The sequence below is a fragment of the Nasonia vitripennis genome, chromosome 5 (genome assembly GCF_009193385.2).
Source record: "Nasonia vitripennis strain AsymCx chromosome 5, Nvit_psr_1.1, whole genome shotgun sequence".
Lineage (NCBI taxonomy): Eukaryota > Metazoa > Arthropoda > Insecta > Hymenoptera > Pteromalidae > Nasonia > Nasonia vitripennis.
In genome coordinates this window covers 2,052,582-2,075,107 of record NC_045761.1, presented here as the reverse complement: position 1 = coordinate 2,075,107, position 22,526 = coordinate 2,052,582, and the positions used below count along the sequence as shown (strand labels likewise).

At 49.3% G+C, this 22,526-nt stretch overlaps 1 protein-coding gene across 1 annotated transcript in view; it reads left to right on the top strand.

Annotated features, from left to right (window-relative positions):
- The window catches only part of LOC100122933 (protein madd-4), a 113,781-nt gene that overhangs the window by 71,303 nt on the left and 19,952 nt on the right, over window positions 1-22,526 (top strand). Inside the window, exons 5-9 of the mRNA XM_016986963.3 lie at window positions 9,787-9,821; window positions 10,834-10,933; window positions 18,825-19,157; window positions 20,692-20,833; window positions 20,991-21,123. Coding sequence (XP_016842452.1) covers window positions 9,787-9,821; window positions 10,834-10,933; window positions 18,825-19,157; window positions 20,692-20,833; window positions 20,991-21,123 — 743 coding nt within the window. The remainder of the gene's footprint in view (window positions 1-9,786; window positions 9,822-10,833; window positions 10,934-18,824; window positions 19,158-20,691; window positions 20,834-20,990; window positions 21,124-22,526) is intronic.

Genomic DNA, 22,526 nt, shown 5'->3' with positions numbered 1-22,526 from the left:
GTTCCCGATACGTTACAACGGCGCTGAAAGGGAATGAACGAGCATAAGTGCAGCTGTCGGTAAATTATATAACCATCCCTAAGCGCGCTGGATACGCTCTTGTGTCATCGTTAACGTTCTCTTTGACGGATTAATTTTATTAAAAGCCGCAACTCAAAGCTGCGATTACATCTTTCGAATGAATTATAAGCGGTGCTAATAAGAGGCTTACACGGCGAAGATTCTTCAAATTTAGAACGCTGTATAATTCGCGTTTATACACAGACAGGGCAGTTGCAAGCCGAGTGACTTTCGTTGCGGTATTTCAACAAACAAATTTTATGCAGAGATCGTCGCGGATTTTTACGAGCTTTTCCTACCTCTTTCCTCGGTCCGCTCGCTGTGCCTTAAATAACTCGTAAAGATTTTTACGTTCGACGCAGTTCCGCTTTGGCTCTCGACTCTTCTCTCGCCTCTCCTGTGCGCGCGCGTAAATTAAATTTTTCGAGTGCGGAAAATTCCGACATTCGTAATCGCGGAAAAACTCGAGGATAATGCTTACGTCGCCCTATAAACCGGCGTGCGCGCGGTATAGCTAACGACGAGGGCGTCGTAAACGAGACGAGTGTCGTAAAGTTTGTTTGTTTGCTTTTTTTGGAGATAAAATTCATCACTATATACTCAGAGAGAGGTCATTATTTTCACACATCGGGTACGACGATCGAAGCCGCACTGCAAAAAGTAGTAGTGGACTCGACTCGTGGAATCAATCACTGCGCGCTTAAAAGGCCATCAGCGACTAATATAACCTACCATTTAATTGCCTCCTCGTCCTAATTCGAGTCCCGGAAGCGGGCAAAAAATCTCTCGACACGCGAGCACGTGTTTCGAGCGAGGGATAATACATCTCGATCGACGCCTCCACAAATCTTCATCGATGTCGCACCTGCATCCCCCCCCCCTCCCCCTCACCGCGTCGAGTCGACACGCGCCAGGAACGTGTATAGCGTTATGCGACAAAACGCGCGTAATCGCTCACGGAATCTCGGAATCCCCGCCTGATTACGAAATATTATACGATACACCGTCCTCCTCCTCCTCGTCCTCGTCGTCGTCGTCTCTGCTAAAGGAGATCTCTGTATATCTATACACGTATACAAGTGAGAAGGAGAGAGAGAGAGAAAGCAAACAGCCGAGAGGCGAAGACGAATAGGAGCGCGTTCTCGTTAATAATTCATGAGCTCTCGATGCCACGCACACCGACACAGACAGAGCGCTCGTCATTACACCCGGATACGTATATATATATATATACTACGTGTATACGAAGATCCTCCTGAGCAAATTGTCCAAGGTATTTGGTTTGTATGATGCCGTGGCAGACAGCGGCTAAAGTCTCGGGATTAAGTTCGTCGGAGTGATGGGAATGTGCAGCGCTTAAAGCGTTCATTGATTTGTCTTCCTCTCTGTCGTGCTGTATTTTTTTATTTTACTCGTTAAAGATATCGTTGCGCTTTATTCCATAAACTGTCATCGTTGCATTGTTGCTGTTAGGGTTATCAAATAGAGTCGCGAGCTCTGGGTGTAAAAATGATACTTCTTTCAACGTAAGCGTCGCAATGGTATTTTTTATCATGTAAACTTTTTCCATGAATATAAATCCGCGTTTAAACTGCTTTAAAAGCCGATCGCGTCAGAAGTGTCAAAAACATCGGATATAGCCGCGCTTCAGCTGACAATAATAGAAAGCTCAAGCTTCATAAAATTTCGTCGTAAAAATCCCGGCTGGAATAAAAACTAAATATTTTCGCAAAAAAAAAGCAATCGAAACTTTATACACACCCGACTCTTCCCTCCGACGGTACACTGCGATAAAAACCACCTCGACATTCTCTCTCGAAGTGATCGTTATTAATCGTCAATGAAAAATTTCTGTAATACGCGAAGAATCGAATAAGCTCCGCGGCATTGTTATAGTGCGTGCGATCGCTATACAGTTATAGCAGGGCACTCGTTGAGCAACGTTTAATAACGAATCGATCCGGGGGCTGTATTTCCGTGCGATTGCGTGCCTCGCGCTAATGAGCCGCTTAATTATTTATTTGCCGATACACACGCGCGAGCTCTGCTTCGCGATAAGCTGGGCTTATCAATATGCGCGTTAATCGCGCGTCGTTGAATAGCTCTCGCTCTTACAACGACCGACTGCCGCCTGTTGTTCCCAGAATGTGTACAAAAGCTCGCGATGTGTATGACCAGGGGAAAAATTCGAGTCTAATTAGTCGGGGGCTGTCGTGTGTCGGCGGGCAAAGCGTGAAATGTCGTTTTGATTGACTGGACGCTTGTTTGCGTATTGTACACGAAGGCATGGTATAATGCGGAGTGATAATGTTTAATGAGCGGTTATTGGTTGGCTGGTTTTTCGGACGTTTAAGCTCGCTATATCGTTAATTATTTAACGGCACGCTCACCTTTTTTCGACGTTTTAAAAATTCACGGCGATTCTCGTTTCGCCTCATCTTTTAAAGGGTTTTAAAGAATGATCAGTGGGACTTGAATAAATAGGAACTTTGCAAAAAAGGGCTCGGGGCAACTGAGGATTGCAAATTTTCTATGCGTTTCAGAGAGATAAAAGCTGATTGAATTATCAATTATCGATGCAGCAATTATTAATGCCATCAACCCAGAGATTCACCTTTTGCATATTATATAATAATTGCATTTATATAATCCGACGCAAACTCGATATCTTTCGTTTGATACTTTCTAAAAAGAAATATGGATTATTTTTTCCGTCGAAACCAAACGAAAGTGGCCGGCGAAAATAAGTATAATAAAAAAAGCCGAGTGCTGCAGAGAAAGGGTGAGAATCGTTGTCTTGCGAAACTTTGGCAATTTCGATTCTGCGGAAGAGGGGGGGGGGGGCTGAGTAGGCAGCGGCGGTGGCGCGAGGGTGAGAATAATCGAGGACGGCGGTAGAGAGAGGGAGAACGCGCATTCTGATTGACGTGTAATAATCCTTCGTGCCACTCTTGAGGATTTCCAGGCGCTCGCGCGCAGTTAAATCAAGCATTGATTTAAGGCGGCCCTCACCCCCGACTAATTGTGCTGCCGGCGGGCCGTTTGCGCGGCGCGAAATTAAATTTTTCACGAGAGCCGCAAGATTAATCCTTTTATTTTTCCGCCGAAACATCGCCGCCACAGTGCGAAGTCGATTACGCGACCACGCGCCCTAATTATTTTCCCGTCGCGCGCGGCACACGTAACCGCGATTCCTTTTACATCAGTCGTGCCGTCGTCGCGAATCGAATGGCGCTCGCGGGCGTTAGAACGATTGTTTCTCGCCGTCTGGCTCTTATTCTTCTTTTCGCAACGACAGCCGCGACAACGCTTTTAATGGGATAACTTTGCTCGCGCAATCGCCCCGATCTTGCCTGTTTCGCCGAACTTTATATAACTGCCCTTTTTTTTCGCATCCATGTAAATTATCATCGTTTCAGGCGAAGAGGTGTATAAGGAAACTCGCGGCTCTGTGGGAATCGAGATAGAACGTGAGAAATTTTCGAGCCCTCCCTTTGAATGTAAATAACCCCTCTCGCATAAGGAGAGCCGAAGCGCTAAAGTTCAACGATATACACCCGGCGGCGGCGTCGCGATCTCTTTACCCCGCAAATCAGCCCGAACATTCGGTGGTCCACTTTTTCCGAATCGAACACATGCACACAGACAGAGCCGTTACCCCGCCAAGAAATGGAAAGTCGATACGGGACACTCTTCAGGGCGGGTGGTATGTAGTGCATCGCGCGCACACACAGCGACAACGCGGGAACGACTGCTTAGAGCTCCGAGGAGGAAATCGGAAATTTTTTCACGAAAGCTGCCGCGTCCACACATACACATATAGGTTTGTGTGTGTGTGCTGCTGGGTATAATCATAAATATAACAGAGGCGGGAGGGAGAGGGAAGCCCCGCGAGGATATCGGAGGTCCAGGGGCCGATTGCGCCTTTCGGGCTTTTATCGGCTCGTAAAGCGGCCTCCTCGCTCGGGAATCATTTCGTACTTAACGTCGTATACTTGACCTCCCGAGCGATCGACTCTCTTTCTCTGTGTATACTATATACGTGCGCGAGAGACTCTTTTCTATACCCTCTTATGATGCTCGTCTTCGTCGCGCCCGTGTAATGTCTCTATATAACTATCGGAGATGAAAATTTGTATTTTACGAGCTGCCCCCCCCCCCTCCTTCCATCGCTGCCGCTGCCGCTGCCGGTGCGCGCATTATGGTTCGCGAGCAGATATGTATGTATAAAAATGTTACAGCGGCCGTATCGAGCGGCTCAAGTGGCTGAACTAGCTCTCAGCCCCCTCGGGCGCGAGCGCTTATTCTCGATTTTACGGACGCGCGCTGCCTCCTATATACCCCATCCCTCTTTAATGCACTGTCCGTTATGAATTTAATATCTTTCGTTCGGCTCTCTTTAATCTCGTCGAGCGAGAGGAGGCTAAGTAGATTGCGCGAGTAATCAATACCGACGCGTATATGCGCGTGAAATTATATTCGATATATAACTCCCGGCGTCGAATTTTTCAAGCGCGAGCAATATTGTAGGCATATATGTGCGCGCGCGGGGCTTTCATTGAATTCAATTATTCGCTAGAGCTCGGAAATCGAGCAAACGTCGTGTCGGCGGCGCGTACGATGCCAAATTCCTCGAGACTGCTTTATTTATATCCGCGACCAGTTTGACACAGCTGCGAGAATGAATAATTCATGTGTATAGAACATAAGAGGATACGGGACTCTATGAAAACTTACGGTTCATCCTGCAGCTATGGCTATTGATCAGTCTCTGCGAAGCGGAGTACGAAACAATACATCAAACAATTACTCGCCGCCGCTGTAGTGTGTTTTTCACTTTGCCGCTGCTTCTCTGTTGTTCCTTTACTGCAAGATTTTATGATTCATGATTTCTCGGTCAATATAATACCGATCTCGCAACGGCTTTTTGCTCGGCGAGCAATTTTTCAATTTCATTGTGTTGAGTATAGTCGATGTACATTGCTATTACGCTAATTACTCGTTAAAGAGCTTCGCATTAATTGATGGGAATTTAACATCCTCTCGCCGTTTCTTCATCTTCATTAATATACGCTAAGCGTTCGGGAAAACGATCTCGCTGAATATTCCTACGCATTACGTGTGAATCAACAGCGACATCCTTTCCTACTCGAATTACGTCTCGCCGAGTTGGCCATGTCGCGATGGTCATGATTGTTTAGCAAATGTTTACATTAAACCGCGGTGCATCGATAGTATAATTAAATTATTGAAAATCAATTGATAGCCAATGTGCCGGATTATTTGCATGCGATATGCACGATCGCGTCGTCTATGTAGCGAACAAAGCAATCTCTAAATGCTGCATAATTTTCTAGTTAGTCGAAATTTAGCCAGAATAATGCGCGATTTGCATACAAAGCAGAGAGAGAGAGATAGAGAGAGAGAGAGAGAGAGAGAGAGAGAGAGAGAGAGAGAGAGAGAGAGACGCTTCATCCGAGACAATTCCAAACCCACGTGTGTGTATGCACAGCGTTCTCCAGTTCTTTTCATCGCCGAAGGTACTTTCATGATTCACGATGAAAAATCTTTTCAAAATTCCAAGACACGAGCTCTGATTATGAGGCGAGGAGTCCTTTTCACGCGTCAGGTAAACGTCAGCCCTAATGAGATATCTCGCTATGAAAGAACATCACGTATTTCGTTAACGGCATTCCCCCCGAGCTGTCAACCATTTATAAACACGTCTCGCGGCCTTAATCCAAACTCGACACTAAACCAGCGATGGTCTAGCGCGATACACTAGCGGTACAAACAAAAACTTCACTGATCGAATTTTTTATCGGATCAGCGTGTGTAGTTGCTATGCAGGAGAATCGAACACGTTTCCGGAATTATCGATGGAGATCTTATAAGGTTCGTTGTCCCGCTGCGTCTCTACACTTATACATGTTTGCCCCGCGCTGACTGCACCACTTTCTCTAAGTCTTGGATTAGTACCACGTGTATGTGGACGAAGATTACTATCTGGAGCAAGTATATGAGTTTCTCGAATTTTTACTTCTTCAATGTTGAAAGATTGATTGCAACACCACCAAAAGTGGATATAACGTTATTTCAGCATTTTGTCGGATTGAGGTGGTCGAGTAAAGCACAAAAATCCAAAACATCTTCATCTACACGTCCAGCTGCATCAGCCGACAAGTGTATTATCATACACGTTAAAGCGCTTATACGCGTGTGCTCCGATCGAGCTCTGCGGCACAAGAGGCGAAAGATCTCTATCGGGAGCTCGAGGATTTGTCGAAAGTGGTCCGAGGCCTCCATTAGCAAAGAGAGAGACTGTTGCTCTCTCAATAATTTGGAAGTCTAATGCAGCTGCCATGGGAAATCGTCTTCCGCGGCGGAGATGAGATTCGAGCTATACCCTGCCAAAGAAAGCGGCCGCAAGACGCGCCGCTGGTGACGAGCGTTGACGTCCCTTCGACGCCCTGAATAATGCAAGCGACTCTCTCGATCTTTTTTTTTTTCTTTCTCCAAAGTTCGATCGAGTCGTCTTTCGTCCCGGAAAAGCTCGGGGAGATGCGATGCCTCGAAAGAGGTGTGACCGAACCGACTCGAACGCTGATTATTAATTATATCAAAATCTCGAAGGGAAAACAAACCGAAAAGGATTCCCGGGCGGATTTAGCGCGATATTAATGAATTTCGCGTGTCCGGGCGATGTGAATAATCCCTCTCGAAGCGACAGTGACAGATCGAGTCCTCTCTTCTGGTATAGGCTAGCGGGACTCTAATCCCACCAAAAGCACTCGAAAATAAAAAAAAAATCAATCGGAACGCGCCCTCGATATAACAGCGCAGTCAATAAAAATCGCCGCAACAAGGACATATCGTTGAAGCGCGCTCGAGTCAGGTCCATTCTCCGCCCGGGAAATTGAATGTGTTGCGCCGGAACTTATATGCGCTCGCGTTCGCGTGCGGCTGACGTGTTTCAAACGCGCCTGCAGCCTCTATAAATGCGTTACGCGCTTTCGCGCGACGACAATAACGGTAGCGCAACAACGACGGCTGTCCGGGCCAGAGAGGGTGAGAGCGAGTTGCTGGGCCTCCTTGTGAATACACACGTCAATTCCCCGCGCGGGGGCGCTTTGTGCGCCGCAACACGGCACTCTCTGTGTGTGCCCAAGCCCACGTGTGCAGGAGCCTTGCTCCAGATTTTTTGCGCCTTATTTCAGAGACTTTTAATTAATTAATCCTTCGATGAGAGCGTGTCGTCGAGGTATAATGGAGCTGCTGGGCTCGTGCTTAGAACGCGGTAGTGAAAGGGCCGGGAAAGCGCGGCTTCAATTTTAATGATGCGACGATGAAGCACGTTATAGCGTATATCACTACAGCGGCATCGATTTACCTTTTCGAATAGTGCGCTCGAGCTCACTGCTCTCGATAAATAGCGGTAACTGATGCTGAATTTCGCTGTTGTGTTGTTACGCGAAGTTGAGGTAATACGACAGATACCTACTACACGTATATGCCTCTCGCCGTTGTTGCTCCCAATTCAACTCGAGACAAGTTTAGTAACAACGCAACAGTTCCTTCAAGCCAGCATTTAGAGCGTAATGCGCGCTGATAATATATGCCGCGCGCCATTGAAACAAGTTATTCGAGTTACCACCGCGCGATATATCAGCGTATAGTATACGAAGAACAAATACCCGATAAGATGGAAACCGCGGGGAAAAAATGAAATAACTCGCGCGAGGGCTCGAGGAGAGCGTCACGCACGTCACATGAATAAGTGAGGCCCGCACGTCGTCACCACAGCGTATCCCGGAGACTGGCAGCGAACAAGGCTTGCCACTCACGAAAAGTTAATACGAAATGAATCTCACTCTCTGGTGCGGCGTCCCTCGTTACCCGCCGCCGCCAGATGGAAAGTGCGAGAAATCGAGGAAAGACGCGCCCTTTCGGAGTTTGAATAATGCAGGCCGCTCGCGCAAGTCCTACGCTTAAAACCGATCGGTTCTCGCCTCGGCAGCTCTCTCTCTCTCTCTCTCTCTTTCTTTCCTCGAGCGGCCTTTCGACCCCGCCGGCCGGACTAAGATTGATTTTAGATTGGCCGGCGAATTGGAAATTCGGCTCTGCCGAGAATGAGATCGGCGGTTGCCACTTTCTTCACCCCCTATCGTAAACCCGCGGCGGCGGCGGATAATGCAATTTGGAAGTGCGCACGGCCTGAAACAAAAGCAATAACCCGTTCGGGGAAAATATTTAAATTCGCGAGCTCGTCCAATCAACTGTCTTTCATACAGGCGCCACTCGGTTATAGCGAAAAAGCGAACGCGCAAACACACTTGGCTACTAGCTGCACACGCGTCGGGGGATGATTGAAAAAGACCTTCTACCCGCGGCAAATCCAGAAGCAGTGCGATACACACAGACGCTGCGCGAAGGGAGAAACGACCTCGCGACAGTTGCGCTTTCTCGCGCGGAAATCGATATACATGTACGTCGTCGCCGGCGGCGCGCATTTATCACTGCGCGCGAGTGGAAGTCGCTACAAAGTATTCTTGATCTCGACGCGTGTATGGAAGCTCTCGATACCGCAGCGAAGAAGATCCGAGCACACGTCGAATCGATGATACGGTCATTCACACTTCGCGCAAGCCTCGTTTGCTTTCCGCTGAATCTATAGACCGCCGCTAGACGAGTCTATGTATCGAGGTGAAATTGATCTGTTCCGGGTGCGACGTCTCCTATACGTATGCGTATGTACTTACATTCTTGGAAGTCTTTATATCCTCCGCCATTATACAGGTTAAAATTTGATCGCGCTGCTATAGTCAGCTTTTATGCTTCCATTGCGAAGAGGAGAAAACGAATTTCGCCGGATTGCTCGTGCTTGATTTACTTGCGAGATAATAAACGCCAGCTGGAGCGGAAAATTGGGTTAGCTCCGCTAGCGCGCGCTCTTTGCTAAATGAAAATAATTACAGCGAACGATCGTTTTCCGAAACAATCGACGGTATGCACTTCAGAGTGACACGATCCTACGGATTTCGTTGAGTAAGACGCGTATAGTACATTACAACCGGATTCCTTTCAATCCTATGATGCTCTCGTATCGAAAATCGATCCATACTTGCTCACCCACACCCCCTCGCGCGAGTATTTATCATCGGAGCGCTAAAAAAAGCCTTCGTCATCAGCGGTCCTCGCCCTCGTCAACGCCGTGATTTACGAGAGGCAGAGGCTTTTATTTTCAGCGAAAAATTAGCGAATCATTATTCGGTGCGTCGAAGCCGCGTCGCATTTTTTCGCAACGATATCATCCATCTGCCCGCGCGCGCAACAATATATGTACACACACACATTTTCGCGCATGAAATATCCAGAGGACCGGCAGCAGCTCGACGAAATCCGTGTCGGACGCGCACAATGTCGGCGCGGAGAGAAGCTCGTGAAAAATGCAGCGCCTCTGCGACCCAAACCAGGAAATGGAATTTTGATGAAAAATGACTTATTAATCGCGTTTGCTTAAGCGCACGCGTTCTATGGACGAAACAGATTTCGGCTGGATTATACTCGTCTGAGGGCGAAGACACCGCTGAGGTTATCGAGGCTAATGGAACCGGCTTAGCGCTAATTTGGGGGGTCGAAATTATGCAAAGTGTGAGGAATTGAGTTTCACGTGCAATAGCTTGTTAAAGACGAAATTCCAAACTAATAAACTTTCTTTTGTTGCAGGGAATTTCCGGAGGTGAATGGACGTCTTGTTCGAGGTAAGTAACGCTCGCATACCTGTGCACACTCCTTAACGTTGCTCAACTCAGCTCGGCGTGAAATCTATGTCGCGAGAAAAGTTTAATCGCGATCGATACAGCTCGCGTCATTGAATCTCGAGCGAGCATAATCAGCCGTAAATTATCGCGGAGAAGAAAAAAGTCGCTCGCCTCGAACAATCCTGCGATCTTGATTAACCGTGCAACTTGGTAGCTCCGCTCGCTCATAAAGCAGTCGCGCGGCGAGAAACCGAAGAGCTGCGAAATCTTTGGAACTGCGCGCGCCCTATCTTTGTCATTATTATTCATCGGCTTGGAAATCCGCACTGCGATGAAAGCCGAGGGACACTATATAGGCGAAGTTGAATCTCGGAATAAGACAGTTCTCTCTCTCGGCGGCGAAGAAAAAAAGGCGCGAATTGCCCATTGTCTCAATCAATTTGAATTCTTGTATTCGCGGGGGTGGGATGCGCGAATTGAAGCAGGGCTTTAATTTCCCCGGTACGCCGAGCGAATATCGAATCGGTAGCGCGCGACGCAACCCTTTTTTCCCTCTACTTTTGGCATCGTCGCCGGCGATAACTTTCGCGCGTTTGTACTTGGCTCTCTCCGGATAATTTATGAGTTTTATAAGTTCGGACTCTAGCAGGTCGGAAACGCCTATTTTACGATCTTACTGCCGTCTTATATCTCCATCGATCTCCGGCGCACTCCCCCCCCCCCTCTCTCTCTCTCTCTCTCATCTTTTCTGTCTGCTCTATTTTCTACAAGTTTTTAGATCCATGAGGGTTATATATTCCCCGCGGGGGAGGGAGCGCGTCGCGCCGCCGGCCTTCTTGCGTGAATCACCGCAAATCCTTTGGCTTCGCGCGGTCCCCTTTTTGCGACGCGACCGTATCTTTTACATATACCTTTTGGCTGTTTTGTCGCCAAGCGATGATGGGCAGCGCGAAAATTTTTCCGATATTGTATAGAGACGATTATACAACGCTTATATCCTTCGTGTCCACAGGAGCTGTGGCGGTGGCATCTCCAAGCAGCAGAAGCAGTGTCGCCGAAAGCCGTGCAAAGGCAGACCTTGGAACATCAAGTACAAAGTTTGCAACGTGCAGGTATGAGTGAGACACCTGATTTTTGACATTTACGCGTGTATGCTGATAATTAATTATACGAGTATAGTTTGTGCATGCATGCGCTATATACACTTGTCGACACCAGCGTGGAACACCACAGCGTTGTATAATATAACTGCTGTGTATAGTTTCTCAGGCGAACAAACTAAACTCGACTTCTCGCACGCGGCTTATAACAGCTCGGTAAATCGCAACTCCTGCTACGGCGCGTGCGGCTCTCATTTCCTGCGTAAATTTATTAAATCGATGAGTGAATTTTTAATCTTCGATCAGTACACATTGTAGATGATTAAAATTTTCATCGACCGATTTGTGTGGGCTAGTGCATCGACCTCAAAGAAATATCCGCATAACTTAAACCGAGGCATTCCACATGACAATCGTTCTGCAGTCGGCCTTACGCACGGCAATTCGCGCGCTATCGTCGAAGGCTTTACGGCTCGCTTATCCTAATGCCCCCTGACCAGCAGCGCGCAGTGTGCCGTACACGCATAGCACAGATACGCGCACAGGAGGGCTGCAACAACGGCCGCCTGCAGGCAGATATCGGCGACGGCCCGCGGGGACGCGGCACACGGTGCAGGTGACCCGACCCACATTTTCCCGGAGTCAGCCTCCTCCTCCTCCCTGTACACACTATATCCTCGGCGAGAGTACAGGAGGTAGGGATCCGGGACGAAAATTCGTCGTCCTCCTCCTCTCGGCATAGGTATAGCTCCGGCGATTCTCGAGTGTTGAGGCGCGTTCTGGCCTCGTTCGGATATCTGCTAACTGGATTTGCCGAGTTTGCCGAGGGAGGGAGAGGAGGCGAAAGCCGTGAGTACACACACGAGCGTTGGAGCTGTACTGCAGATTGCCTGCGCGATGACTGCGGACACGTGTCTTTGTCCCGACGCGCTGCGGATCTGAGCCGTACATTATTAGTATATTCCCTTTTTCCTTTTGCGCGCCGCGGCGGGAAGAGAATTCGATCGTAAATCTCGTTCGGATGCAGTGTGCGGCCGCAGCTTTTTTATCATCGCGTTATTTCCTCTGCCGCGCGGCGCCGGGCGACTTTGAGGATATAAGTGATGAGAAGAATTTATGGTGGGAATTCAGCAGGTCGTATAAAGGCTTTAGTTTGAGATAGCATCTAATATGACATCCCGCGCGCGGGAAACTCATAGCTGTCCGGCTCTCGTATCTTATCTATCCGATCTGGCAGTCCTACAACAGGTAGACGCTTCGGAAGATTAGTCGAGCGATGTAATCAATCTCCTCGGTAATTATCCGATCCATAATTGTATGATTTGGGAAAAACGAATCGCTTGACTCGTAATTTATACACGAATTCGGCCGCATTGCGTGACTCCGATAAGATCATCGAGGAGTATTCAAAAAGCAGTCCTTCAAAAAATCTCGTAATCTCGAGAGAACAAGATTCCAAACACTTGCGGACACTCGTTCATTCATAACGTCCGAGCAGAGCAGCGGTTAGGGCAGTTAATGCCGCGCGCGACTACCGCAGCGAAATCAATGCGGGCTCTCGGGGGTAAAGAGACTCGTTATACCGTCGAGTCTCGTGATGCAGGAATGTTTGAACGGGACAACGCTTGGATTGCTTCGCCCAACACAGGGGGGCGTAGCCAAAGATGCGCACTGGATCGTGAGGTTCCGCTGCTGCTGCTGTGTGTTTGAGATTCCATTGTTCGCTGACTCGTGATACGTCTGTGTGTGTGTGTGTGTGTGTGTATGTCTATCCACAGGAAAACTTTGCGCGTCAGGTGTCTGATAATTTCTCCCCATTGATTTCGTCCTGCTCCGAAGCTCGGCGGTAGTTTCCGTCATCGCGCGGCGAGTAAACAGCTGGTAATGTACACGATTACGTAGCCGTAAAGCCCGACCCCGCACATAACGCTTGCTGCTTATACAGCCGCGTAAAAACTTATCCAATCCGGAGTAGAATCCAAATCAGCGCTAAAATCACTAAAGACCTCTCGCAACGAGCAGCCGAACATCGGACTGTAGTAGCGGAGAGCCGATGAATTGCTCTTCCTCGAAAGCTCCTCTCTCGACAAACAGCCGCCATCTCCTCAGCCATAAAGCAGCAGCAGTCTTCTCCCTCGAATAATGAGAGCAGCGCGAGAGAGCATTTTCCCTGATTACCGCGCAATCGCGGCGAAAGGAAAAGCAGGTATACACGAGCTTTTTTACGGCTCGTCACTTTTGACCGCCGAGGGATCCGATTGGACGACGAGGCAGGAGAGATTAGAGTGGGAGAAAGAGAGAGAGAGAGAGAGAGAGAGAGAGAGAGAGAGAGAGAGAGAGAGAGATTGACACGAAGCCGGGCGGTAAAAGCGGAACACGCGACCAGCCCTACTCATCTCGTGTCCTGTGGTCTCGACCTGACAATCCCTCGGCATTATACGCGCGTCGCGTCGGCTCGCACGCGATACTCTCGGCCGTGATTTTTTTTATCGCCGCCAATCCCGTTTACCTCTTCAACGATGCTTCTCCTTTTTTCTTCCGACGACGGATCGTATGGGCGACCGAGTGGCAATTTCTCTTTTTATGTCGCCTGTACACGGCTTATTGTGTTTTTGGATTTTGTTTTATTCGACGACCAGAGGAGGCGCAAATATTTAGGGACGAGTAGAAGCGCCCGGGTTTGGTCGGCCGTCGCGTCTTTTGAAACGAGAGAGCCTTCCTCGATTTTTCACGAACCGACGCACCGAGCCGCGGAGATAGGAAAAATGAAAAATTATTTCCAGCTCGGCCTCTCGCGTAGGGCGCACAAAAATTATCGCGGTGGTGTGTTTGTCCGAGAGAGAGCAATAAACAGCGAGAGCAGCGGCGAGGCTGCACAGTAGCCTCGGGTCGTAATGCTTTCCGGAAAAGCAGCGCTACTGCGACCCTTTTTCCAGAACGCGAGCACGCGCGTTCTCTGTTCTTTCAGATTGCCAGCGCTGCCCTCTCAGCCCATTGGCTTGAGTAAATGAATAGCTTGGCTCTCGCTTTCTCGACCGGACGTTACCGCTTATAGGGAAACACGTAGTCATCGTACGAATTTGACCTGGTTTCCGCTGCTAACCAGGCTCGAAAGCTGGAGGGGAGGAGGGAAGGTACCGAGGGCTTTTCACCGCGGCTGATATAACCGACTGACCTTTAGCAAATCCCAGGCCGGCTTCCACTGTTGTCGGCGGACGGCCCGGACGGTCGCGCGATTGTTTCACCGCGGCTTCATTCCGCTAAACGAATCTTGGATGTGTCAGCGACTTTTTTCATCCGCGCACGTTTGTGTGTGTGGGCGGGTGGACGAGCGCGGGCAGTATTTTCTCATATAGCGCGTCTTGCCTGAAAGAGGATCAATTTTGCGCGCTTTCAGGAGTCAAATTCTCGTTTTTTTCATCGCGTTCGTTTGTTTGCTTTTTTTTCGCCGGACGTATACCGGTTTTCCAATTTAAACGTCGGCCGTTTTGAAAGGGATAGATTTAGCGGCTGCGGAATCGACTTAATCCGTGTACGGGGGGCGAATAACCATTTAGCCAGGCGCGCGCCGGGATGAGACTTGCGGAATATAAGGAGATTTAGGGTGATGAAGTTCCGAAAGCCATTGCCCACGGATCCGCAGCCACCATCGGTTCGAGAAGTTCCGAGCTATAGTGTACAGGTTGTTACACGTATATTTCGAGTGTCGAATCGTGCGATTAATTTTTCCTCCGCCGCGCGGTGCGGCAGAAGCATTTCATTTATATTTATCGTCGGCTCTCTCGAGTTTCCTGAAAAGCTTTCAAGCTCGAACGTAATGTCGCGAATTCTGTAACGCAAAGAAACACTGCGCGGCGCGCTCGCGTGCACGAGCGCCTTTTGATTCGAGAAAGGCCTTCCGTGCTCGCGCTATTTCGCCGCGAGACGAGAAAACTTTCAGCCGAGCGAGTGCTCGTGCATATAACGCAGGGCGCGAGGCGTATTCGAATGTCTCCGAGGGGAGCAGTAACGCACGGGAATTTATAATTTTATGGAGACATGTTGAACCTGTCAGGGTGAATTTTTCACTTTGCGATTGGAGGGCTTTCGCGTGAGTCTCTTCTTCATTCAACGGCGATTGAATTCGTTTTGGAAAGTTTGAAAGATTACGATACGCGTTACATTAAAAACACGTCCCAAAAAGTCAAGGGTAATCCAATGTGAACGTCACTCGACGCGAAAAAACAGACCAATCTTGCCTCGCGTATCAGCTGTCGCGCCGATAAAGAGAGCAGCTTTCAAGCCTTCGCAAAATTAGAGCTTAGCACTCGGACGCGGCGTATATTCCGAGGACGGATAAACGCGGGGAAAAGCCTGGCGGTGTGCGTCGAGTGAGCGCGGCGCGCAGGTAAATCCTTTACGGTTGGATTTTCACTTGAAAATTATCGCGGCGTCGGCTGAGTTATCGTCCTCCCGTGGCTTCCGCCGCCCGCGCTCGCGGCTTTTAAAAGCGACAATCGACTTACCACTCTCTCTCTCTCTCTCTCTCTCTCTCTCTCTCTCTCTCTCTCTCTCTCTCTCTCGCTCACGGCCGTAAACGAGGGACGTTATTCTTTTAGCTTCTGCTCGCCCGGACTTTGGCTGAAATATCCGTTAGCGATTCTCATGATTCACTCGAGGATGGAAAAAAAGAGAAGTGAGTCGGAGTTGATCTCTCTTTTTTGCGGCGCGTTTAATCAAATTCGTATACGAGCCGAAAGCCCCACTCGAATTATAACATTTGCCTTTCATTCCGATTCGCTCTAAATGCAAAATGAAATACAGCATGCCCAGCCACTCAAGTTAAAAGACCTACTTCCTCTACACTCGCGCTTCTCTTTTAAACTGTCCGTAAATGTATCCCCGTGAAGAATTTGTCTCTCGCGGCTCATCTGCTCCTACTCGTCAAAGCCAGCTCGGCTTATGCAGGAAAAACAATGACTCGCACTTGATTACTCCGTTTCCTCGAGTAGCGACAGCTTTGTGAAGCTACTTGTAAAAAGCAAGGAAGGAGGTGCGATAATCAGGTCCGCGCGACGAACAAAACAAAGCCCCGCGTGGGCTTGACGCGCACAAAAGTGTCGCGCACCTGACCGGCTCTCTCTCTCTCTCTCTCTCTCTCTCTCTCTCTCTCTCTCTCTCTCTCTCTCTCTCTCTCTCTCTCTCTCTCTGAAGCAGGTGCGCGCCTTTATCTCGGCTCGTTCTCTTTTCTTGGCCCGAGATCCTTTGTGAGCGCGTGAGCTGAATTCGGAAAGGGAGTTTTCCCCGACCATCGCATCGGCGCCGCTCATTTCCAGGGAATGTTTTTTCATTTTCGAGCGGCGAACTTTCAGAGCGACAAAGGGCGACGCGATACAGGTGCGAGTGTACCTGCAGCTCAGCAAGCACCTTGCAGGCAATATGGCCTAAAGTTCATACGGCAGTTTTTTCGCCTTTCTTTCTCTCTGGAATTGGCTATCCAGTAGGAACGAGCTTCGAGTAACTTTTTACGGCGTTGCGCAGCCGCGGGCAAAAAACCCTCGTACCCTCGCGCCGATTCTTTTTGGATTAGCTGCGTTTGCGCGAAGGGTGTGCGCGGAGAACGAGATCGACGTACGAAGCTGATTGAACGGTTACATAGCGAGAGGTAAATCGAATCGCGTGGGAAAAGCACGATCCACGCAAGCATACGGCAATCGTCGCCGACTAACAAACATCCGAGGCGTTTCCGCGCTTTAACGCGACGGAAGATTGAAACACTTATCGTGCCGATAAAACGTGCGCCCGATGGAAAGCTCGCTCGGATGGCGCGAGCAAACACACACGCGCCGCCGGGGCGGCGAAAAAGCCGCACGAGCAAAAAGCTGCGAGAGAGAAGACGCTAAGAGAAATAAAGTAGCCTTTCGACGAGCAGCGGAGAACGAGAAAATGGAAGCGTGACTGGTCATACCGAGAGCGAAGCGCAAACGTGACTCCCGCCGCTGCACGTGTGTGTATATGGATGAGGCGAGAAGAAGAAGAAGAAGTCGATGAGCAGCAGCAGCGAAGAGGTTAAGGAGTGGCGTTTTCCGCGCTATTTTCGCACGTATTTGGACAGGTCCTGCTCGGAAAGCGTAGCGTACGTATCTCGGAGGATATTTCTGTCGCGTATTTTGTTGCGCTTGACAGGCCGAGAGCGTAGCTTTGAAACGAATTTCCGGGACGTTGAATTTGACTTTTGTAAATCTTGTATTCGATCGAACGACGCTTTCTTTCGTGCGGCTATTTAGATCGCGGCAGTCTCTTCTTTTCTTCGATAGATAGAGCGCGGTGTTATCATAGTCCGGTGAATGGACGGGATCTCTACTGTAGTGTTTTCGTACGTGGCGCCACGTCAGATAGGAAAGTACTCCAGCAATTTTTGTTTCTATTTCTTGCTTGGGACGTGAAAAATTAGTCGCGTTTAAATAACCAGGTGCAATAACTCACGGCTCGTTTAAAACACCTTTACACTCTTGCAGCATAAAACAGCGCGTTTCTCCGACTCTCGCAAACTCTTATTAAAAAGCGGGCGAAAATATAGCAGCTAATAACTTTAATTAAACTGCGACTATACGACGGGAAGCGCGGCGCGCGGAGTAAAGGGGGGCAAAAGCCAGCAGGTGCGCATAGCCCAGAACATTATACCTACACTGTATAGGCTTTCCAAATGCTAGACTACCCTGGCCGGAACTATAGAGTTAGACGCTATACACAGGGCCAGACACGGAACCGCGTAAACGCGTTACACACTGCTCAGGAGCTGAGCCGCGGGAGGGAAAGAGAATAGTTTCCGCAGCGCTTAGGCTATTCATAAGCCACTTCGGCTATTTCCGAGCCTCTTTCTGGCAATCCGGCCTTTCAATCTCTCGCGCATAAGCTTTCATCCGATATACCGATGAAACTGCCATTGCCGCAAATTTGCCGCGCGGTATTCATTCGGATGCGCCCACCCCCTATCTCTCCGTTATAAATGCGGCTACTTGCATTGACGATGCTGTCGAAATGCCTTATTCAGAATCCGATATGCTTCATCTTTTTCTGCCTGGATAGCGCTGCAGTGGTTTGCAAAGGATAAGCCTCATTGTTTGATGCTAGCAGCGATTGCACATTTACCGCTGATATCGCTTCGGATGACAGTTGGGTGAATATTTTGAAAATAAATACTCGTTACATTCGGAGCAAGGTATGTGGGTTACGTAAGGTATATTTTCACGAAGACGCGGAATGGTACATATAAAGTACAGCTCAGCCAAACTTCCTAAACACTGTTTGCTGTTGCAGCTGTTTCAAGTGTTTACTATCCAAACTTCCGAGAAAATAATAAGTTCGCCGTTCGCTGTAAGCTAGGCGATATCTGGCGCTTTGAGTGCAATGCGCGCGCGCGGGTAAACTTTGGGGATGTTGGAAAATATTAGATATTACCTAATCTATATTCCGCGAGATTTTCTCCGCTGGTACAACAATGGACTGCATATTCGGACCGATCGATGTTTATTAGAGCACGCAGCGGCAGGTTAAAGTCCAGCATAGCTCGAGCGATAATCGACATTGTCCACGGGCGATCTATGCAGCTAGCGCGCAATCATTCCACGCACACGCCCGCCGAGATGAATAAATGAATCGGCGTAACTGCAAAGGTCCACACGCTGCGGAACACAATTCGCTCGAGTTTTGTTTGCTCGCCCCGGGGCGGGGACGCTTAAATCTCCTATAGGCGTTCCGCTCGTTCTATTTTGTGGCCCGAAGGCCAGATAAACTTTGTATTTTGTTTGCCCTCCTCTTTTTTTATCGGCGTTGATAAAGAGCGTTTGTACATGCAAATGAACGTGCGGAGTCCGTGATATTGAAATGGTTAAAATTACATACCCGATTCTCTCTGTTTCAGCCATGCGACAAGCCGTTCGACTTCCGCTCGGAGCAGTGCTCGGACTTCGACAGCGTACCCTACAGCGACCAGCTGCTCAAGTGGTATCCCTACTACGACCCGTCGCGGCCTTGCGCCCTGATCTGTCGAGGCGAGCAGCCCAACAGCAGCAACGCCGCCGTCGTCGCGGCCACCGCTGCCGAACAGATTCGCGCTCTGAAGGAGCGTCTGCTCAGCAGTGCCGAGGAGTACGAGTCTGACGAGTCCATCGTCGTGCAGCTTGCCGAGAAGGTGCAGGACGGCACCAGGTGCTATCCCGACAGCCAGGACGTCTGCATCAACGGCGAGTGCATGGTGAGTCGTTCTTTCCTGCAGCTCACTTATTCATCCGTCTGAAACCCGATGGAGCATCCGTCCGCTTGCGAATTCACGCGCGTCAATCAGTCGCTCTCGCGCCTCGCTCTTCAATTATTCGCGTTAAGAAACTGCGCGTAGCATAGGCTTACGTAAATTATGCACAATCGCGAAGGACCTCGACTCGTTCCACGGAGACGGCGGCTGTGAACTTCGAGTCGCGCAATTAGCTCTTAATCAATTTAGCGCGTTTCGCAGAAACAGGCGATGAGGAAAGTCATCCAAGTTTCAAGCGCCCGAATAACATAAACAATTTGACGTAACGAGCCCCTTCTCCGTCGGACTCTAGCCAGAGAGGGGCGAGGGGCTGAGATGCCGGGAATTGTTAACGAGCTGTGAATCCACTTAGCATTGCATAATCCTCGAGTCGTTTTCAAATGACTTTTGTGCCCCGAGCTCTCGGCGCCTTGGATACAACCAATGATTAAAGGGATTTCGCTCGTTGTTCCTCGCTATTGAGTTCAGCTCTCAGATGAGTTTGGATAAGCGAGAAGAGAAAAACGTTCTCCGAGCTGATGTGCCATTTGACTTGCAAAAGTCCAGCGCACGTACGAACGTGATCATCAACCCAATTCAGCTGCGTATGCATCCAACTCTTGAATTGCAGAAACGTTATATAATGCAACGCGCGTGCGTATGCATAAAACCTACCGCGCGCCACAAATTTCAATTTTCACAGAACGCGTCTCGCTGGCAAGATAATAATCGGCGATAAACCATACGCAGAAAGAAATCGCGCGGAGGGCCAAGCGCGAAATTTATCGCGTCGAACCGCGCAAAGGTGAAATTAAATCGAGCCCAGTTACGTGGCGAGAGAGTAGAACAACCGAGACGATAATTTCCAGCGGCAATTTCGGCGGAAGCCAGCTTAATAAGGAGCTTAATAGGCAGTCAAATCTTCCTTTCATGTATAACATCGGCTTAATCCGCGCAGAGATCGTATCTTCCTTTTACTTTGGCTCTGTTGGAGCCGCCTTACTAGACGCCGAAGGTATACACGCGCACACATACACACACGGCTCCGCAGCCTCGGATAAGGGATGAATAATGTACTAGCAGCCGCGAGACTCCCTCGCATGCAGCCTGAATGACAAATCAGTCGCGCGCGAGCTTTTCTCTATCCGGCGGCGACGGCGGCGGCGACGCCTCGTGCCGCTGGTATATATCGACGTTAATTCGAAATTCTTTGCGTGCCGCGCTAGAGCGATATACGCTCAACTTTTTCCTCAGACACTAGTTTCAACGGTTTGTAATAATTTCGGGACGAGACGTGGATCGAGATTTCATACGCTTTTCGATATCGCTCGAGATCGCTTTAGGCCTAATGAATCGCTCTTTCATTCATGCGCGGAGTTCGAAACGTCGTTACCTGCAGAATGTAGGCCGCGTAACGTTGCGCGGGAGTTCGAAACAAATTAGAAAGTTAAGCGTAATTAATTCGGGAGCATTAACATAAACGTTTCAATATTTGCAGAGGGTCGGCTGCGATATGAGAGTCGGCAGCAACAAAAACAGAGATGCCTGCGGTGTTTGCGGAGGCGACGGTTCAACGTGTAACGTTAAATACGCCTGGACTCTGGAATTCACGTCGGCTTGTTCCGAAACTTGCGGAGGAGGTGGGTTTTACATATTTTTCATTACCATTTTCCGACAGTGCGTTATTTTATATCTCTGTCTTCTTATGGCGGAAGTGAATTATGCAAATTTCTGCATGTATAGCGTTAAAAGACGCGATGATCTCGATGTGAAATGTAAGCGTACTTTTGAAAACAGGCTTTCAAATCGCGTCATCCGTATGCAAGAGCACTGGACCGGAAGAGAGCATTGTCGACAGTTCAAAATGCGATGCGGATCTGAAGCCAGAGGTTGTACTTTTGCCTTGCAACACGCAGCCCTGCTTGACTAAGTAAGTAGTCATGTTTTATATTTATTCATAGTGCTCGACGTTATTCATATGATTTCTACAATAGTATCGAATTGAAAATCTGCGGTTGAACAAACTTTGTGGATTCAGTAGTGAAGCTCAAAACAAGTCAGGCGAAAGAAGAGCAGTGATGATATTTCTGACAACAGTTTACCGACGACAAAAGCATCGAAGCCCTCAATTTTCTCGACTCGCGTCGATCGAAACGTTTAAGCGAGATCGGACGTTTTTACTTGAAAAGTCTTCGAAAGCTCGCCCTCGTTCTCCGGCGGAGGCAGGAGAACTGCAGCAGCGATAAATACGAAAATCGTCTGCAGCAGCTAAATAACTGAGGAACGAGTAAAGCTCGCGTGAAAGCTCGTGTGCGTGGCGCGTCCAAAAGTTCGCGGAAGTACAGGCGGCGAGAGCTTTCAGCCTTCCAGTCCGAGCGAGGCCATTAAGTGGGCCAAAAGGCTGCTCTGTTGCTGGAGAGAGGGAGGAGGCTGGGAGCGAGCGCGCGACGACAGAGAGGCAGTAGGCGATAGAAGCAGCTCTCGCTCCCTCGTACACCTTTTTTCACAGACGTAAGAGAAAACGAGAAACAAGTCGCGGCCTTCCCCCGGCGCCCATGTAGGACAGCCCGGCGATTTTCCGCTGGTGACCGAAAAAGCTCTTTTTTCTCTGTCTCTCGGAGCAAGCAGACACGGCGTGTTTAATTTCCAAGCGAGTGACGAGTTTTCGAGCTCTTCTGTTGATCGCCGATCGCAATTTGATCGCGCATTTGACACGTCCGTTATCGTCGGCGTGCAGGTTTTTTTTTCTGGCTCTCGACGAAAACAGTAAGTTTGTTCGACGGTTCTTCCTCGCATCCGCGCAGCGAAGCTCTCATAAACAGCTAGCCAACAATACGGGAGTAAGAACAAAAGCGAGAGCGCATCAACAGCGTCAAACTCTCCTGAGCGTCGTTTTTCGGCGGGTTCGTGCCCGCGCCCGTTAATAATAACGAGAACGTCGAAACGCGGCCGGGCAAACTCCTGCTCTATCTCTCTCTCCTCGATCCAATTGTTCGGATTCGTCGCGACGAATGTGCAACTCCCGACACCCGGTAATTGTACTATCTACGAAGCGCGCGCACGGCGTCGAGAGAGCGAGTATCTAATAGTTCCGGGGACAAAGCTCGTGCGCGGCTGCGTGTTGTTAATAAATCAGGGCAATGCTCGGGGCCCGTTAAATCGCTCTAATTGCTTTACTCGCGGCCGAATTTAGTTTAATTCAGTTGCATGCCGAGAGCGCGTGCTTGTGCCGCGCTGCAGCAAGCCCCGCGGGACGCGGCGACGCAGGCATTCGAGGCAGCCGACGAAGGCCCCCCCCCCTCCGCCTCTCGCATTCCCGAGCGTCCTCGTTGT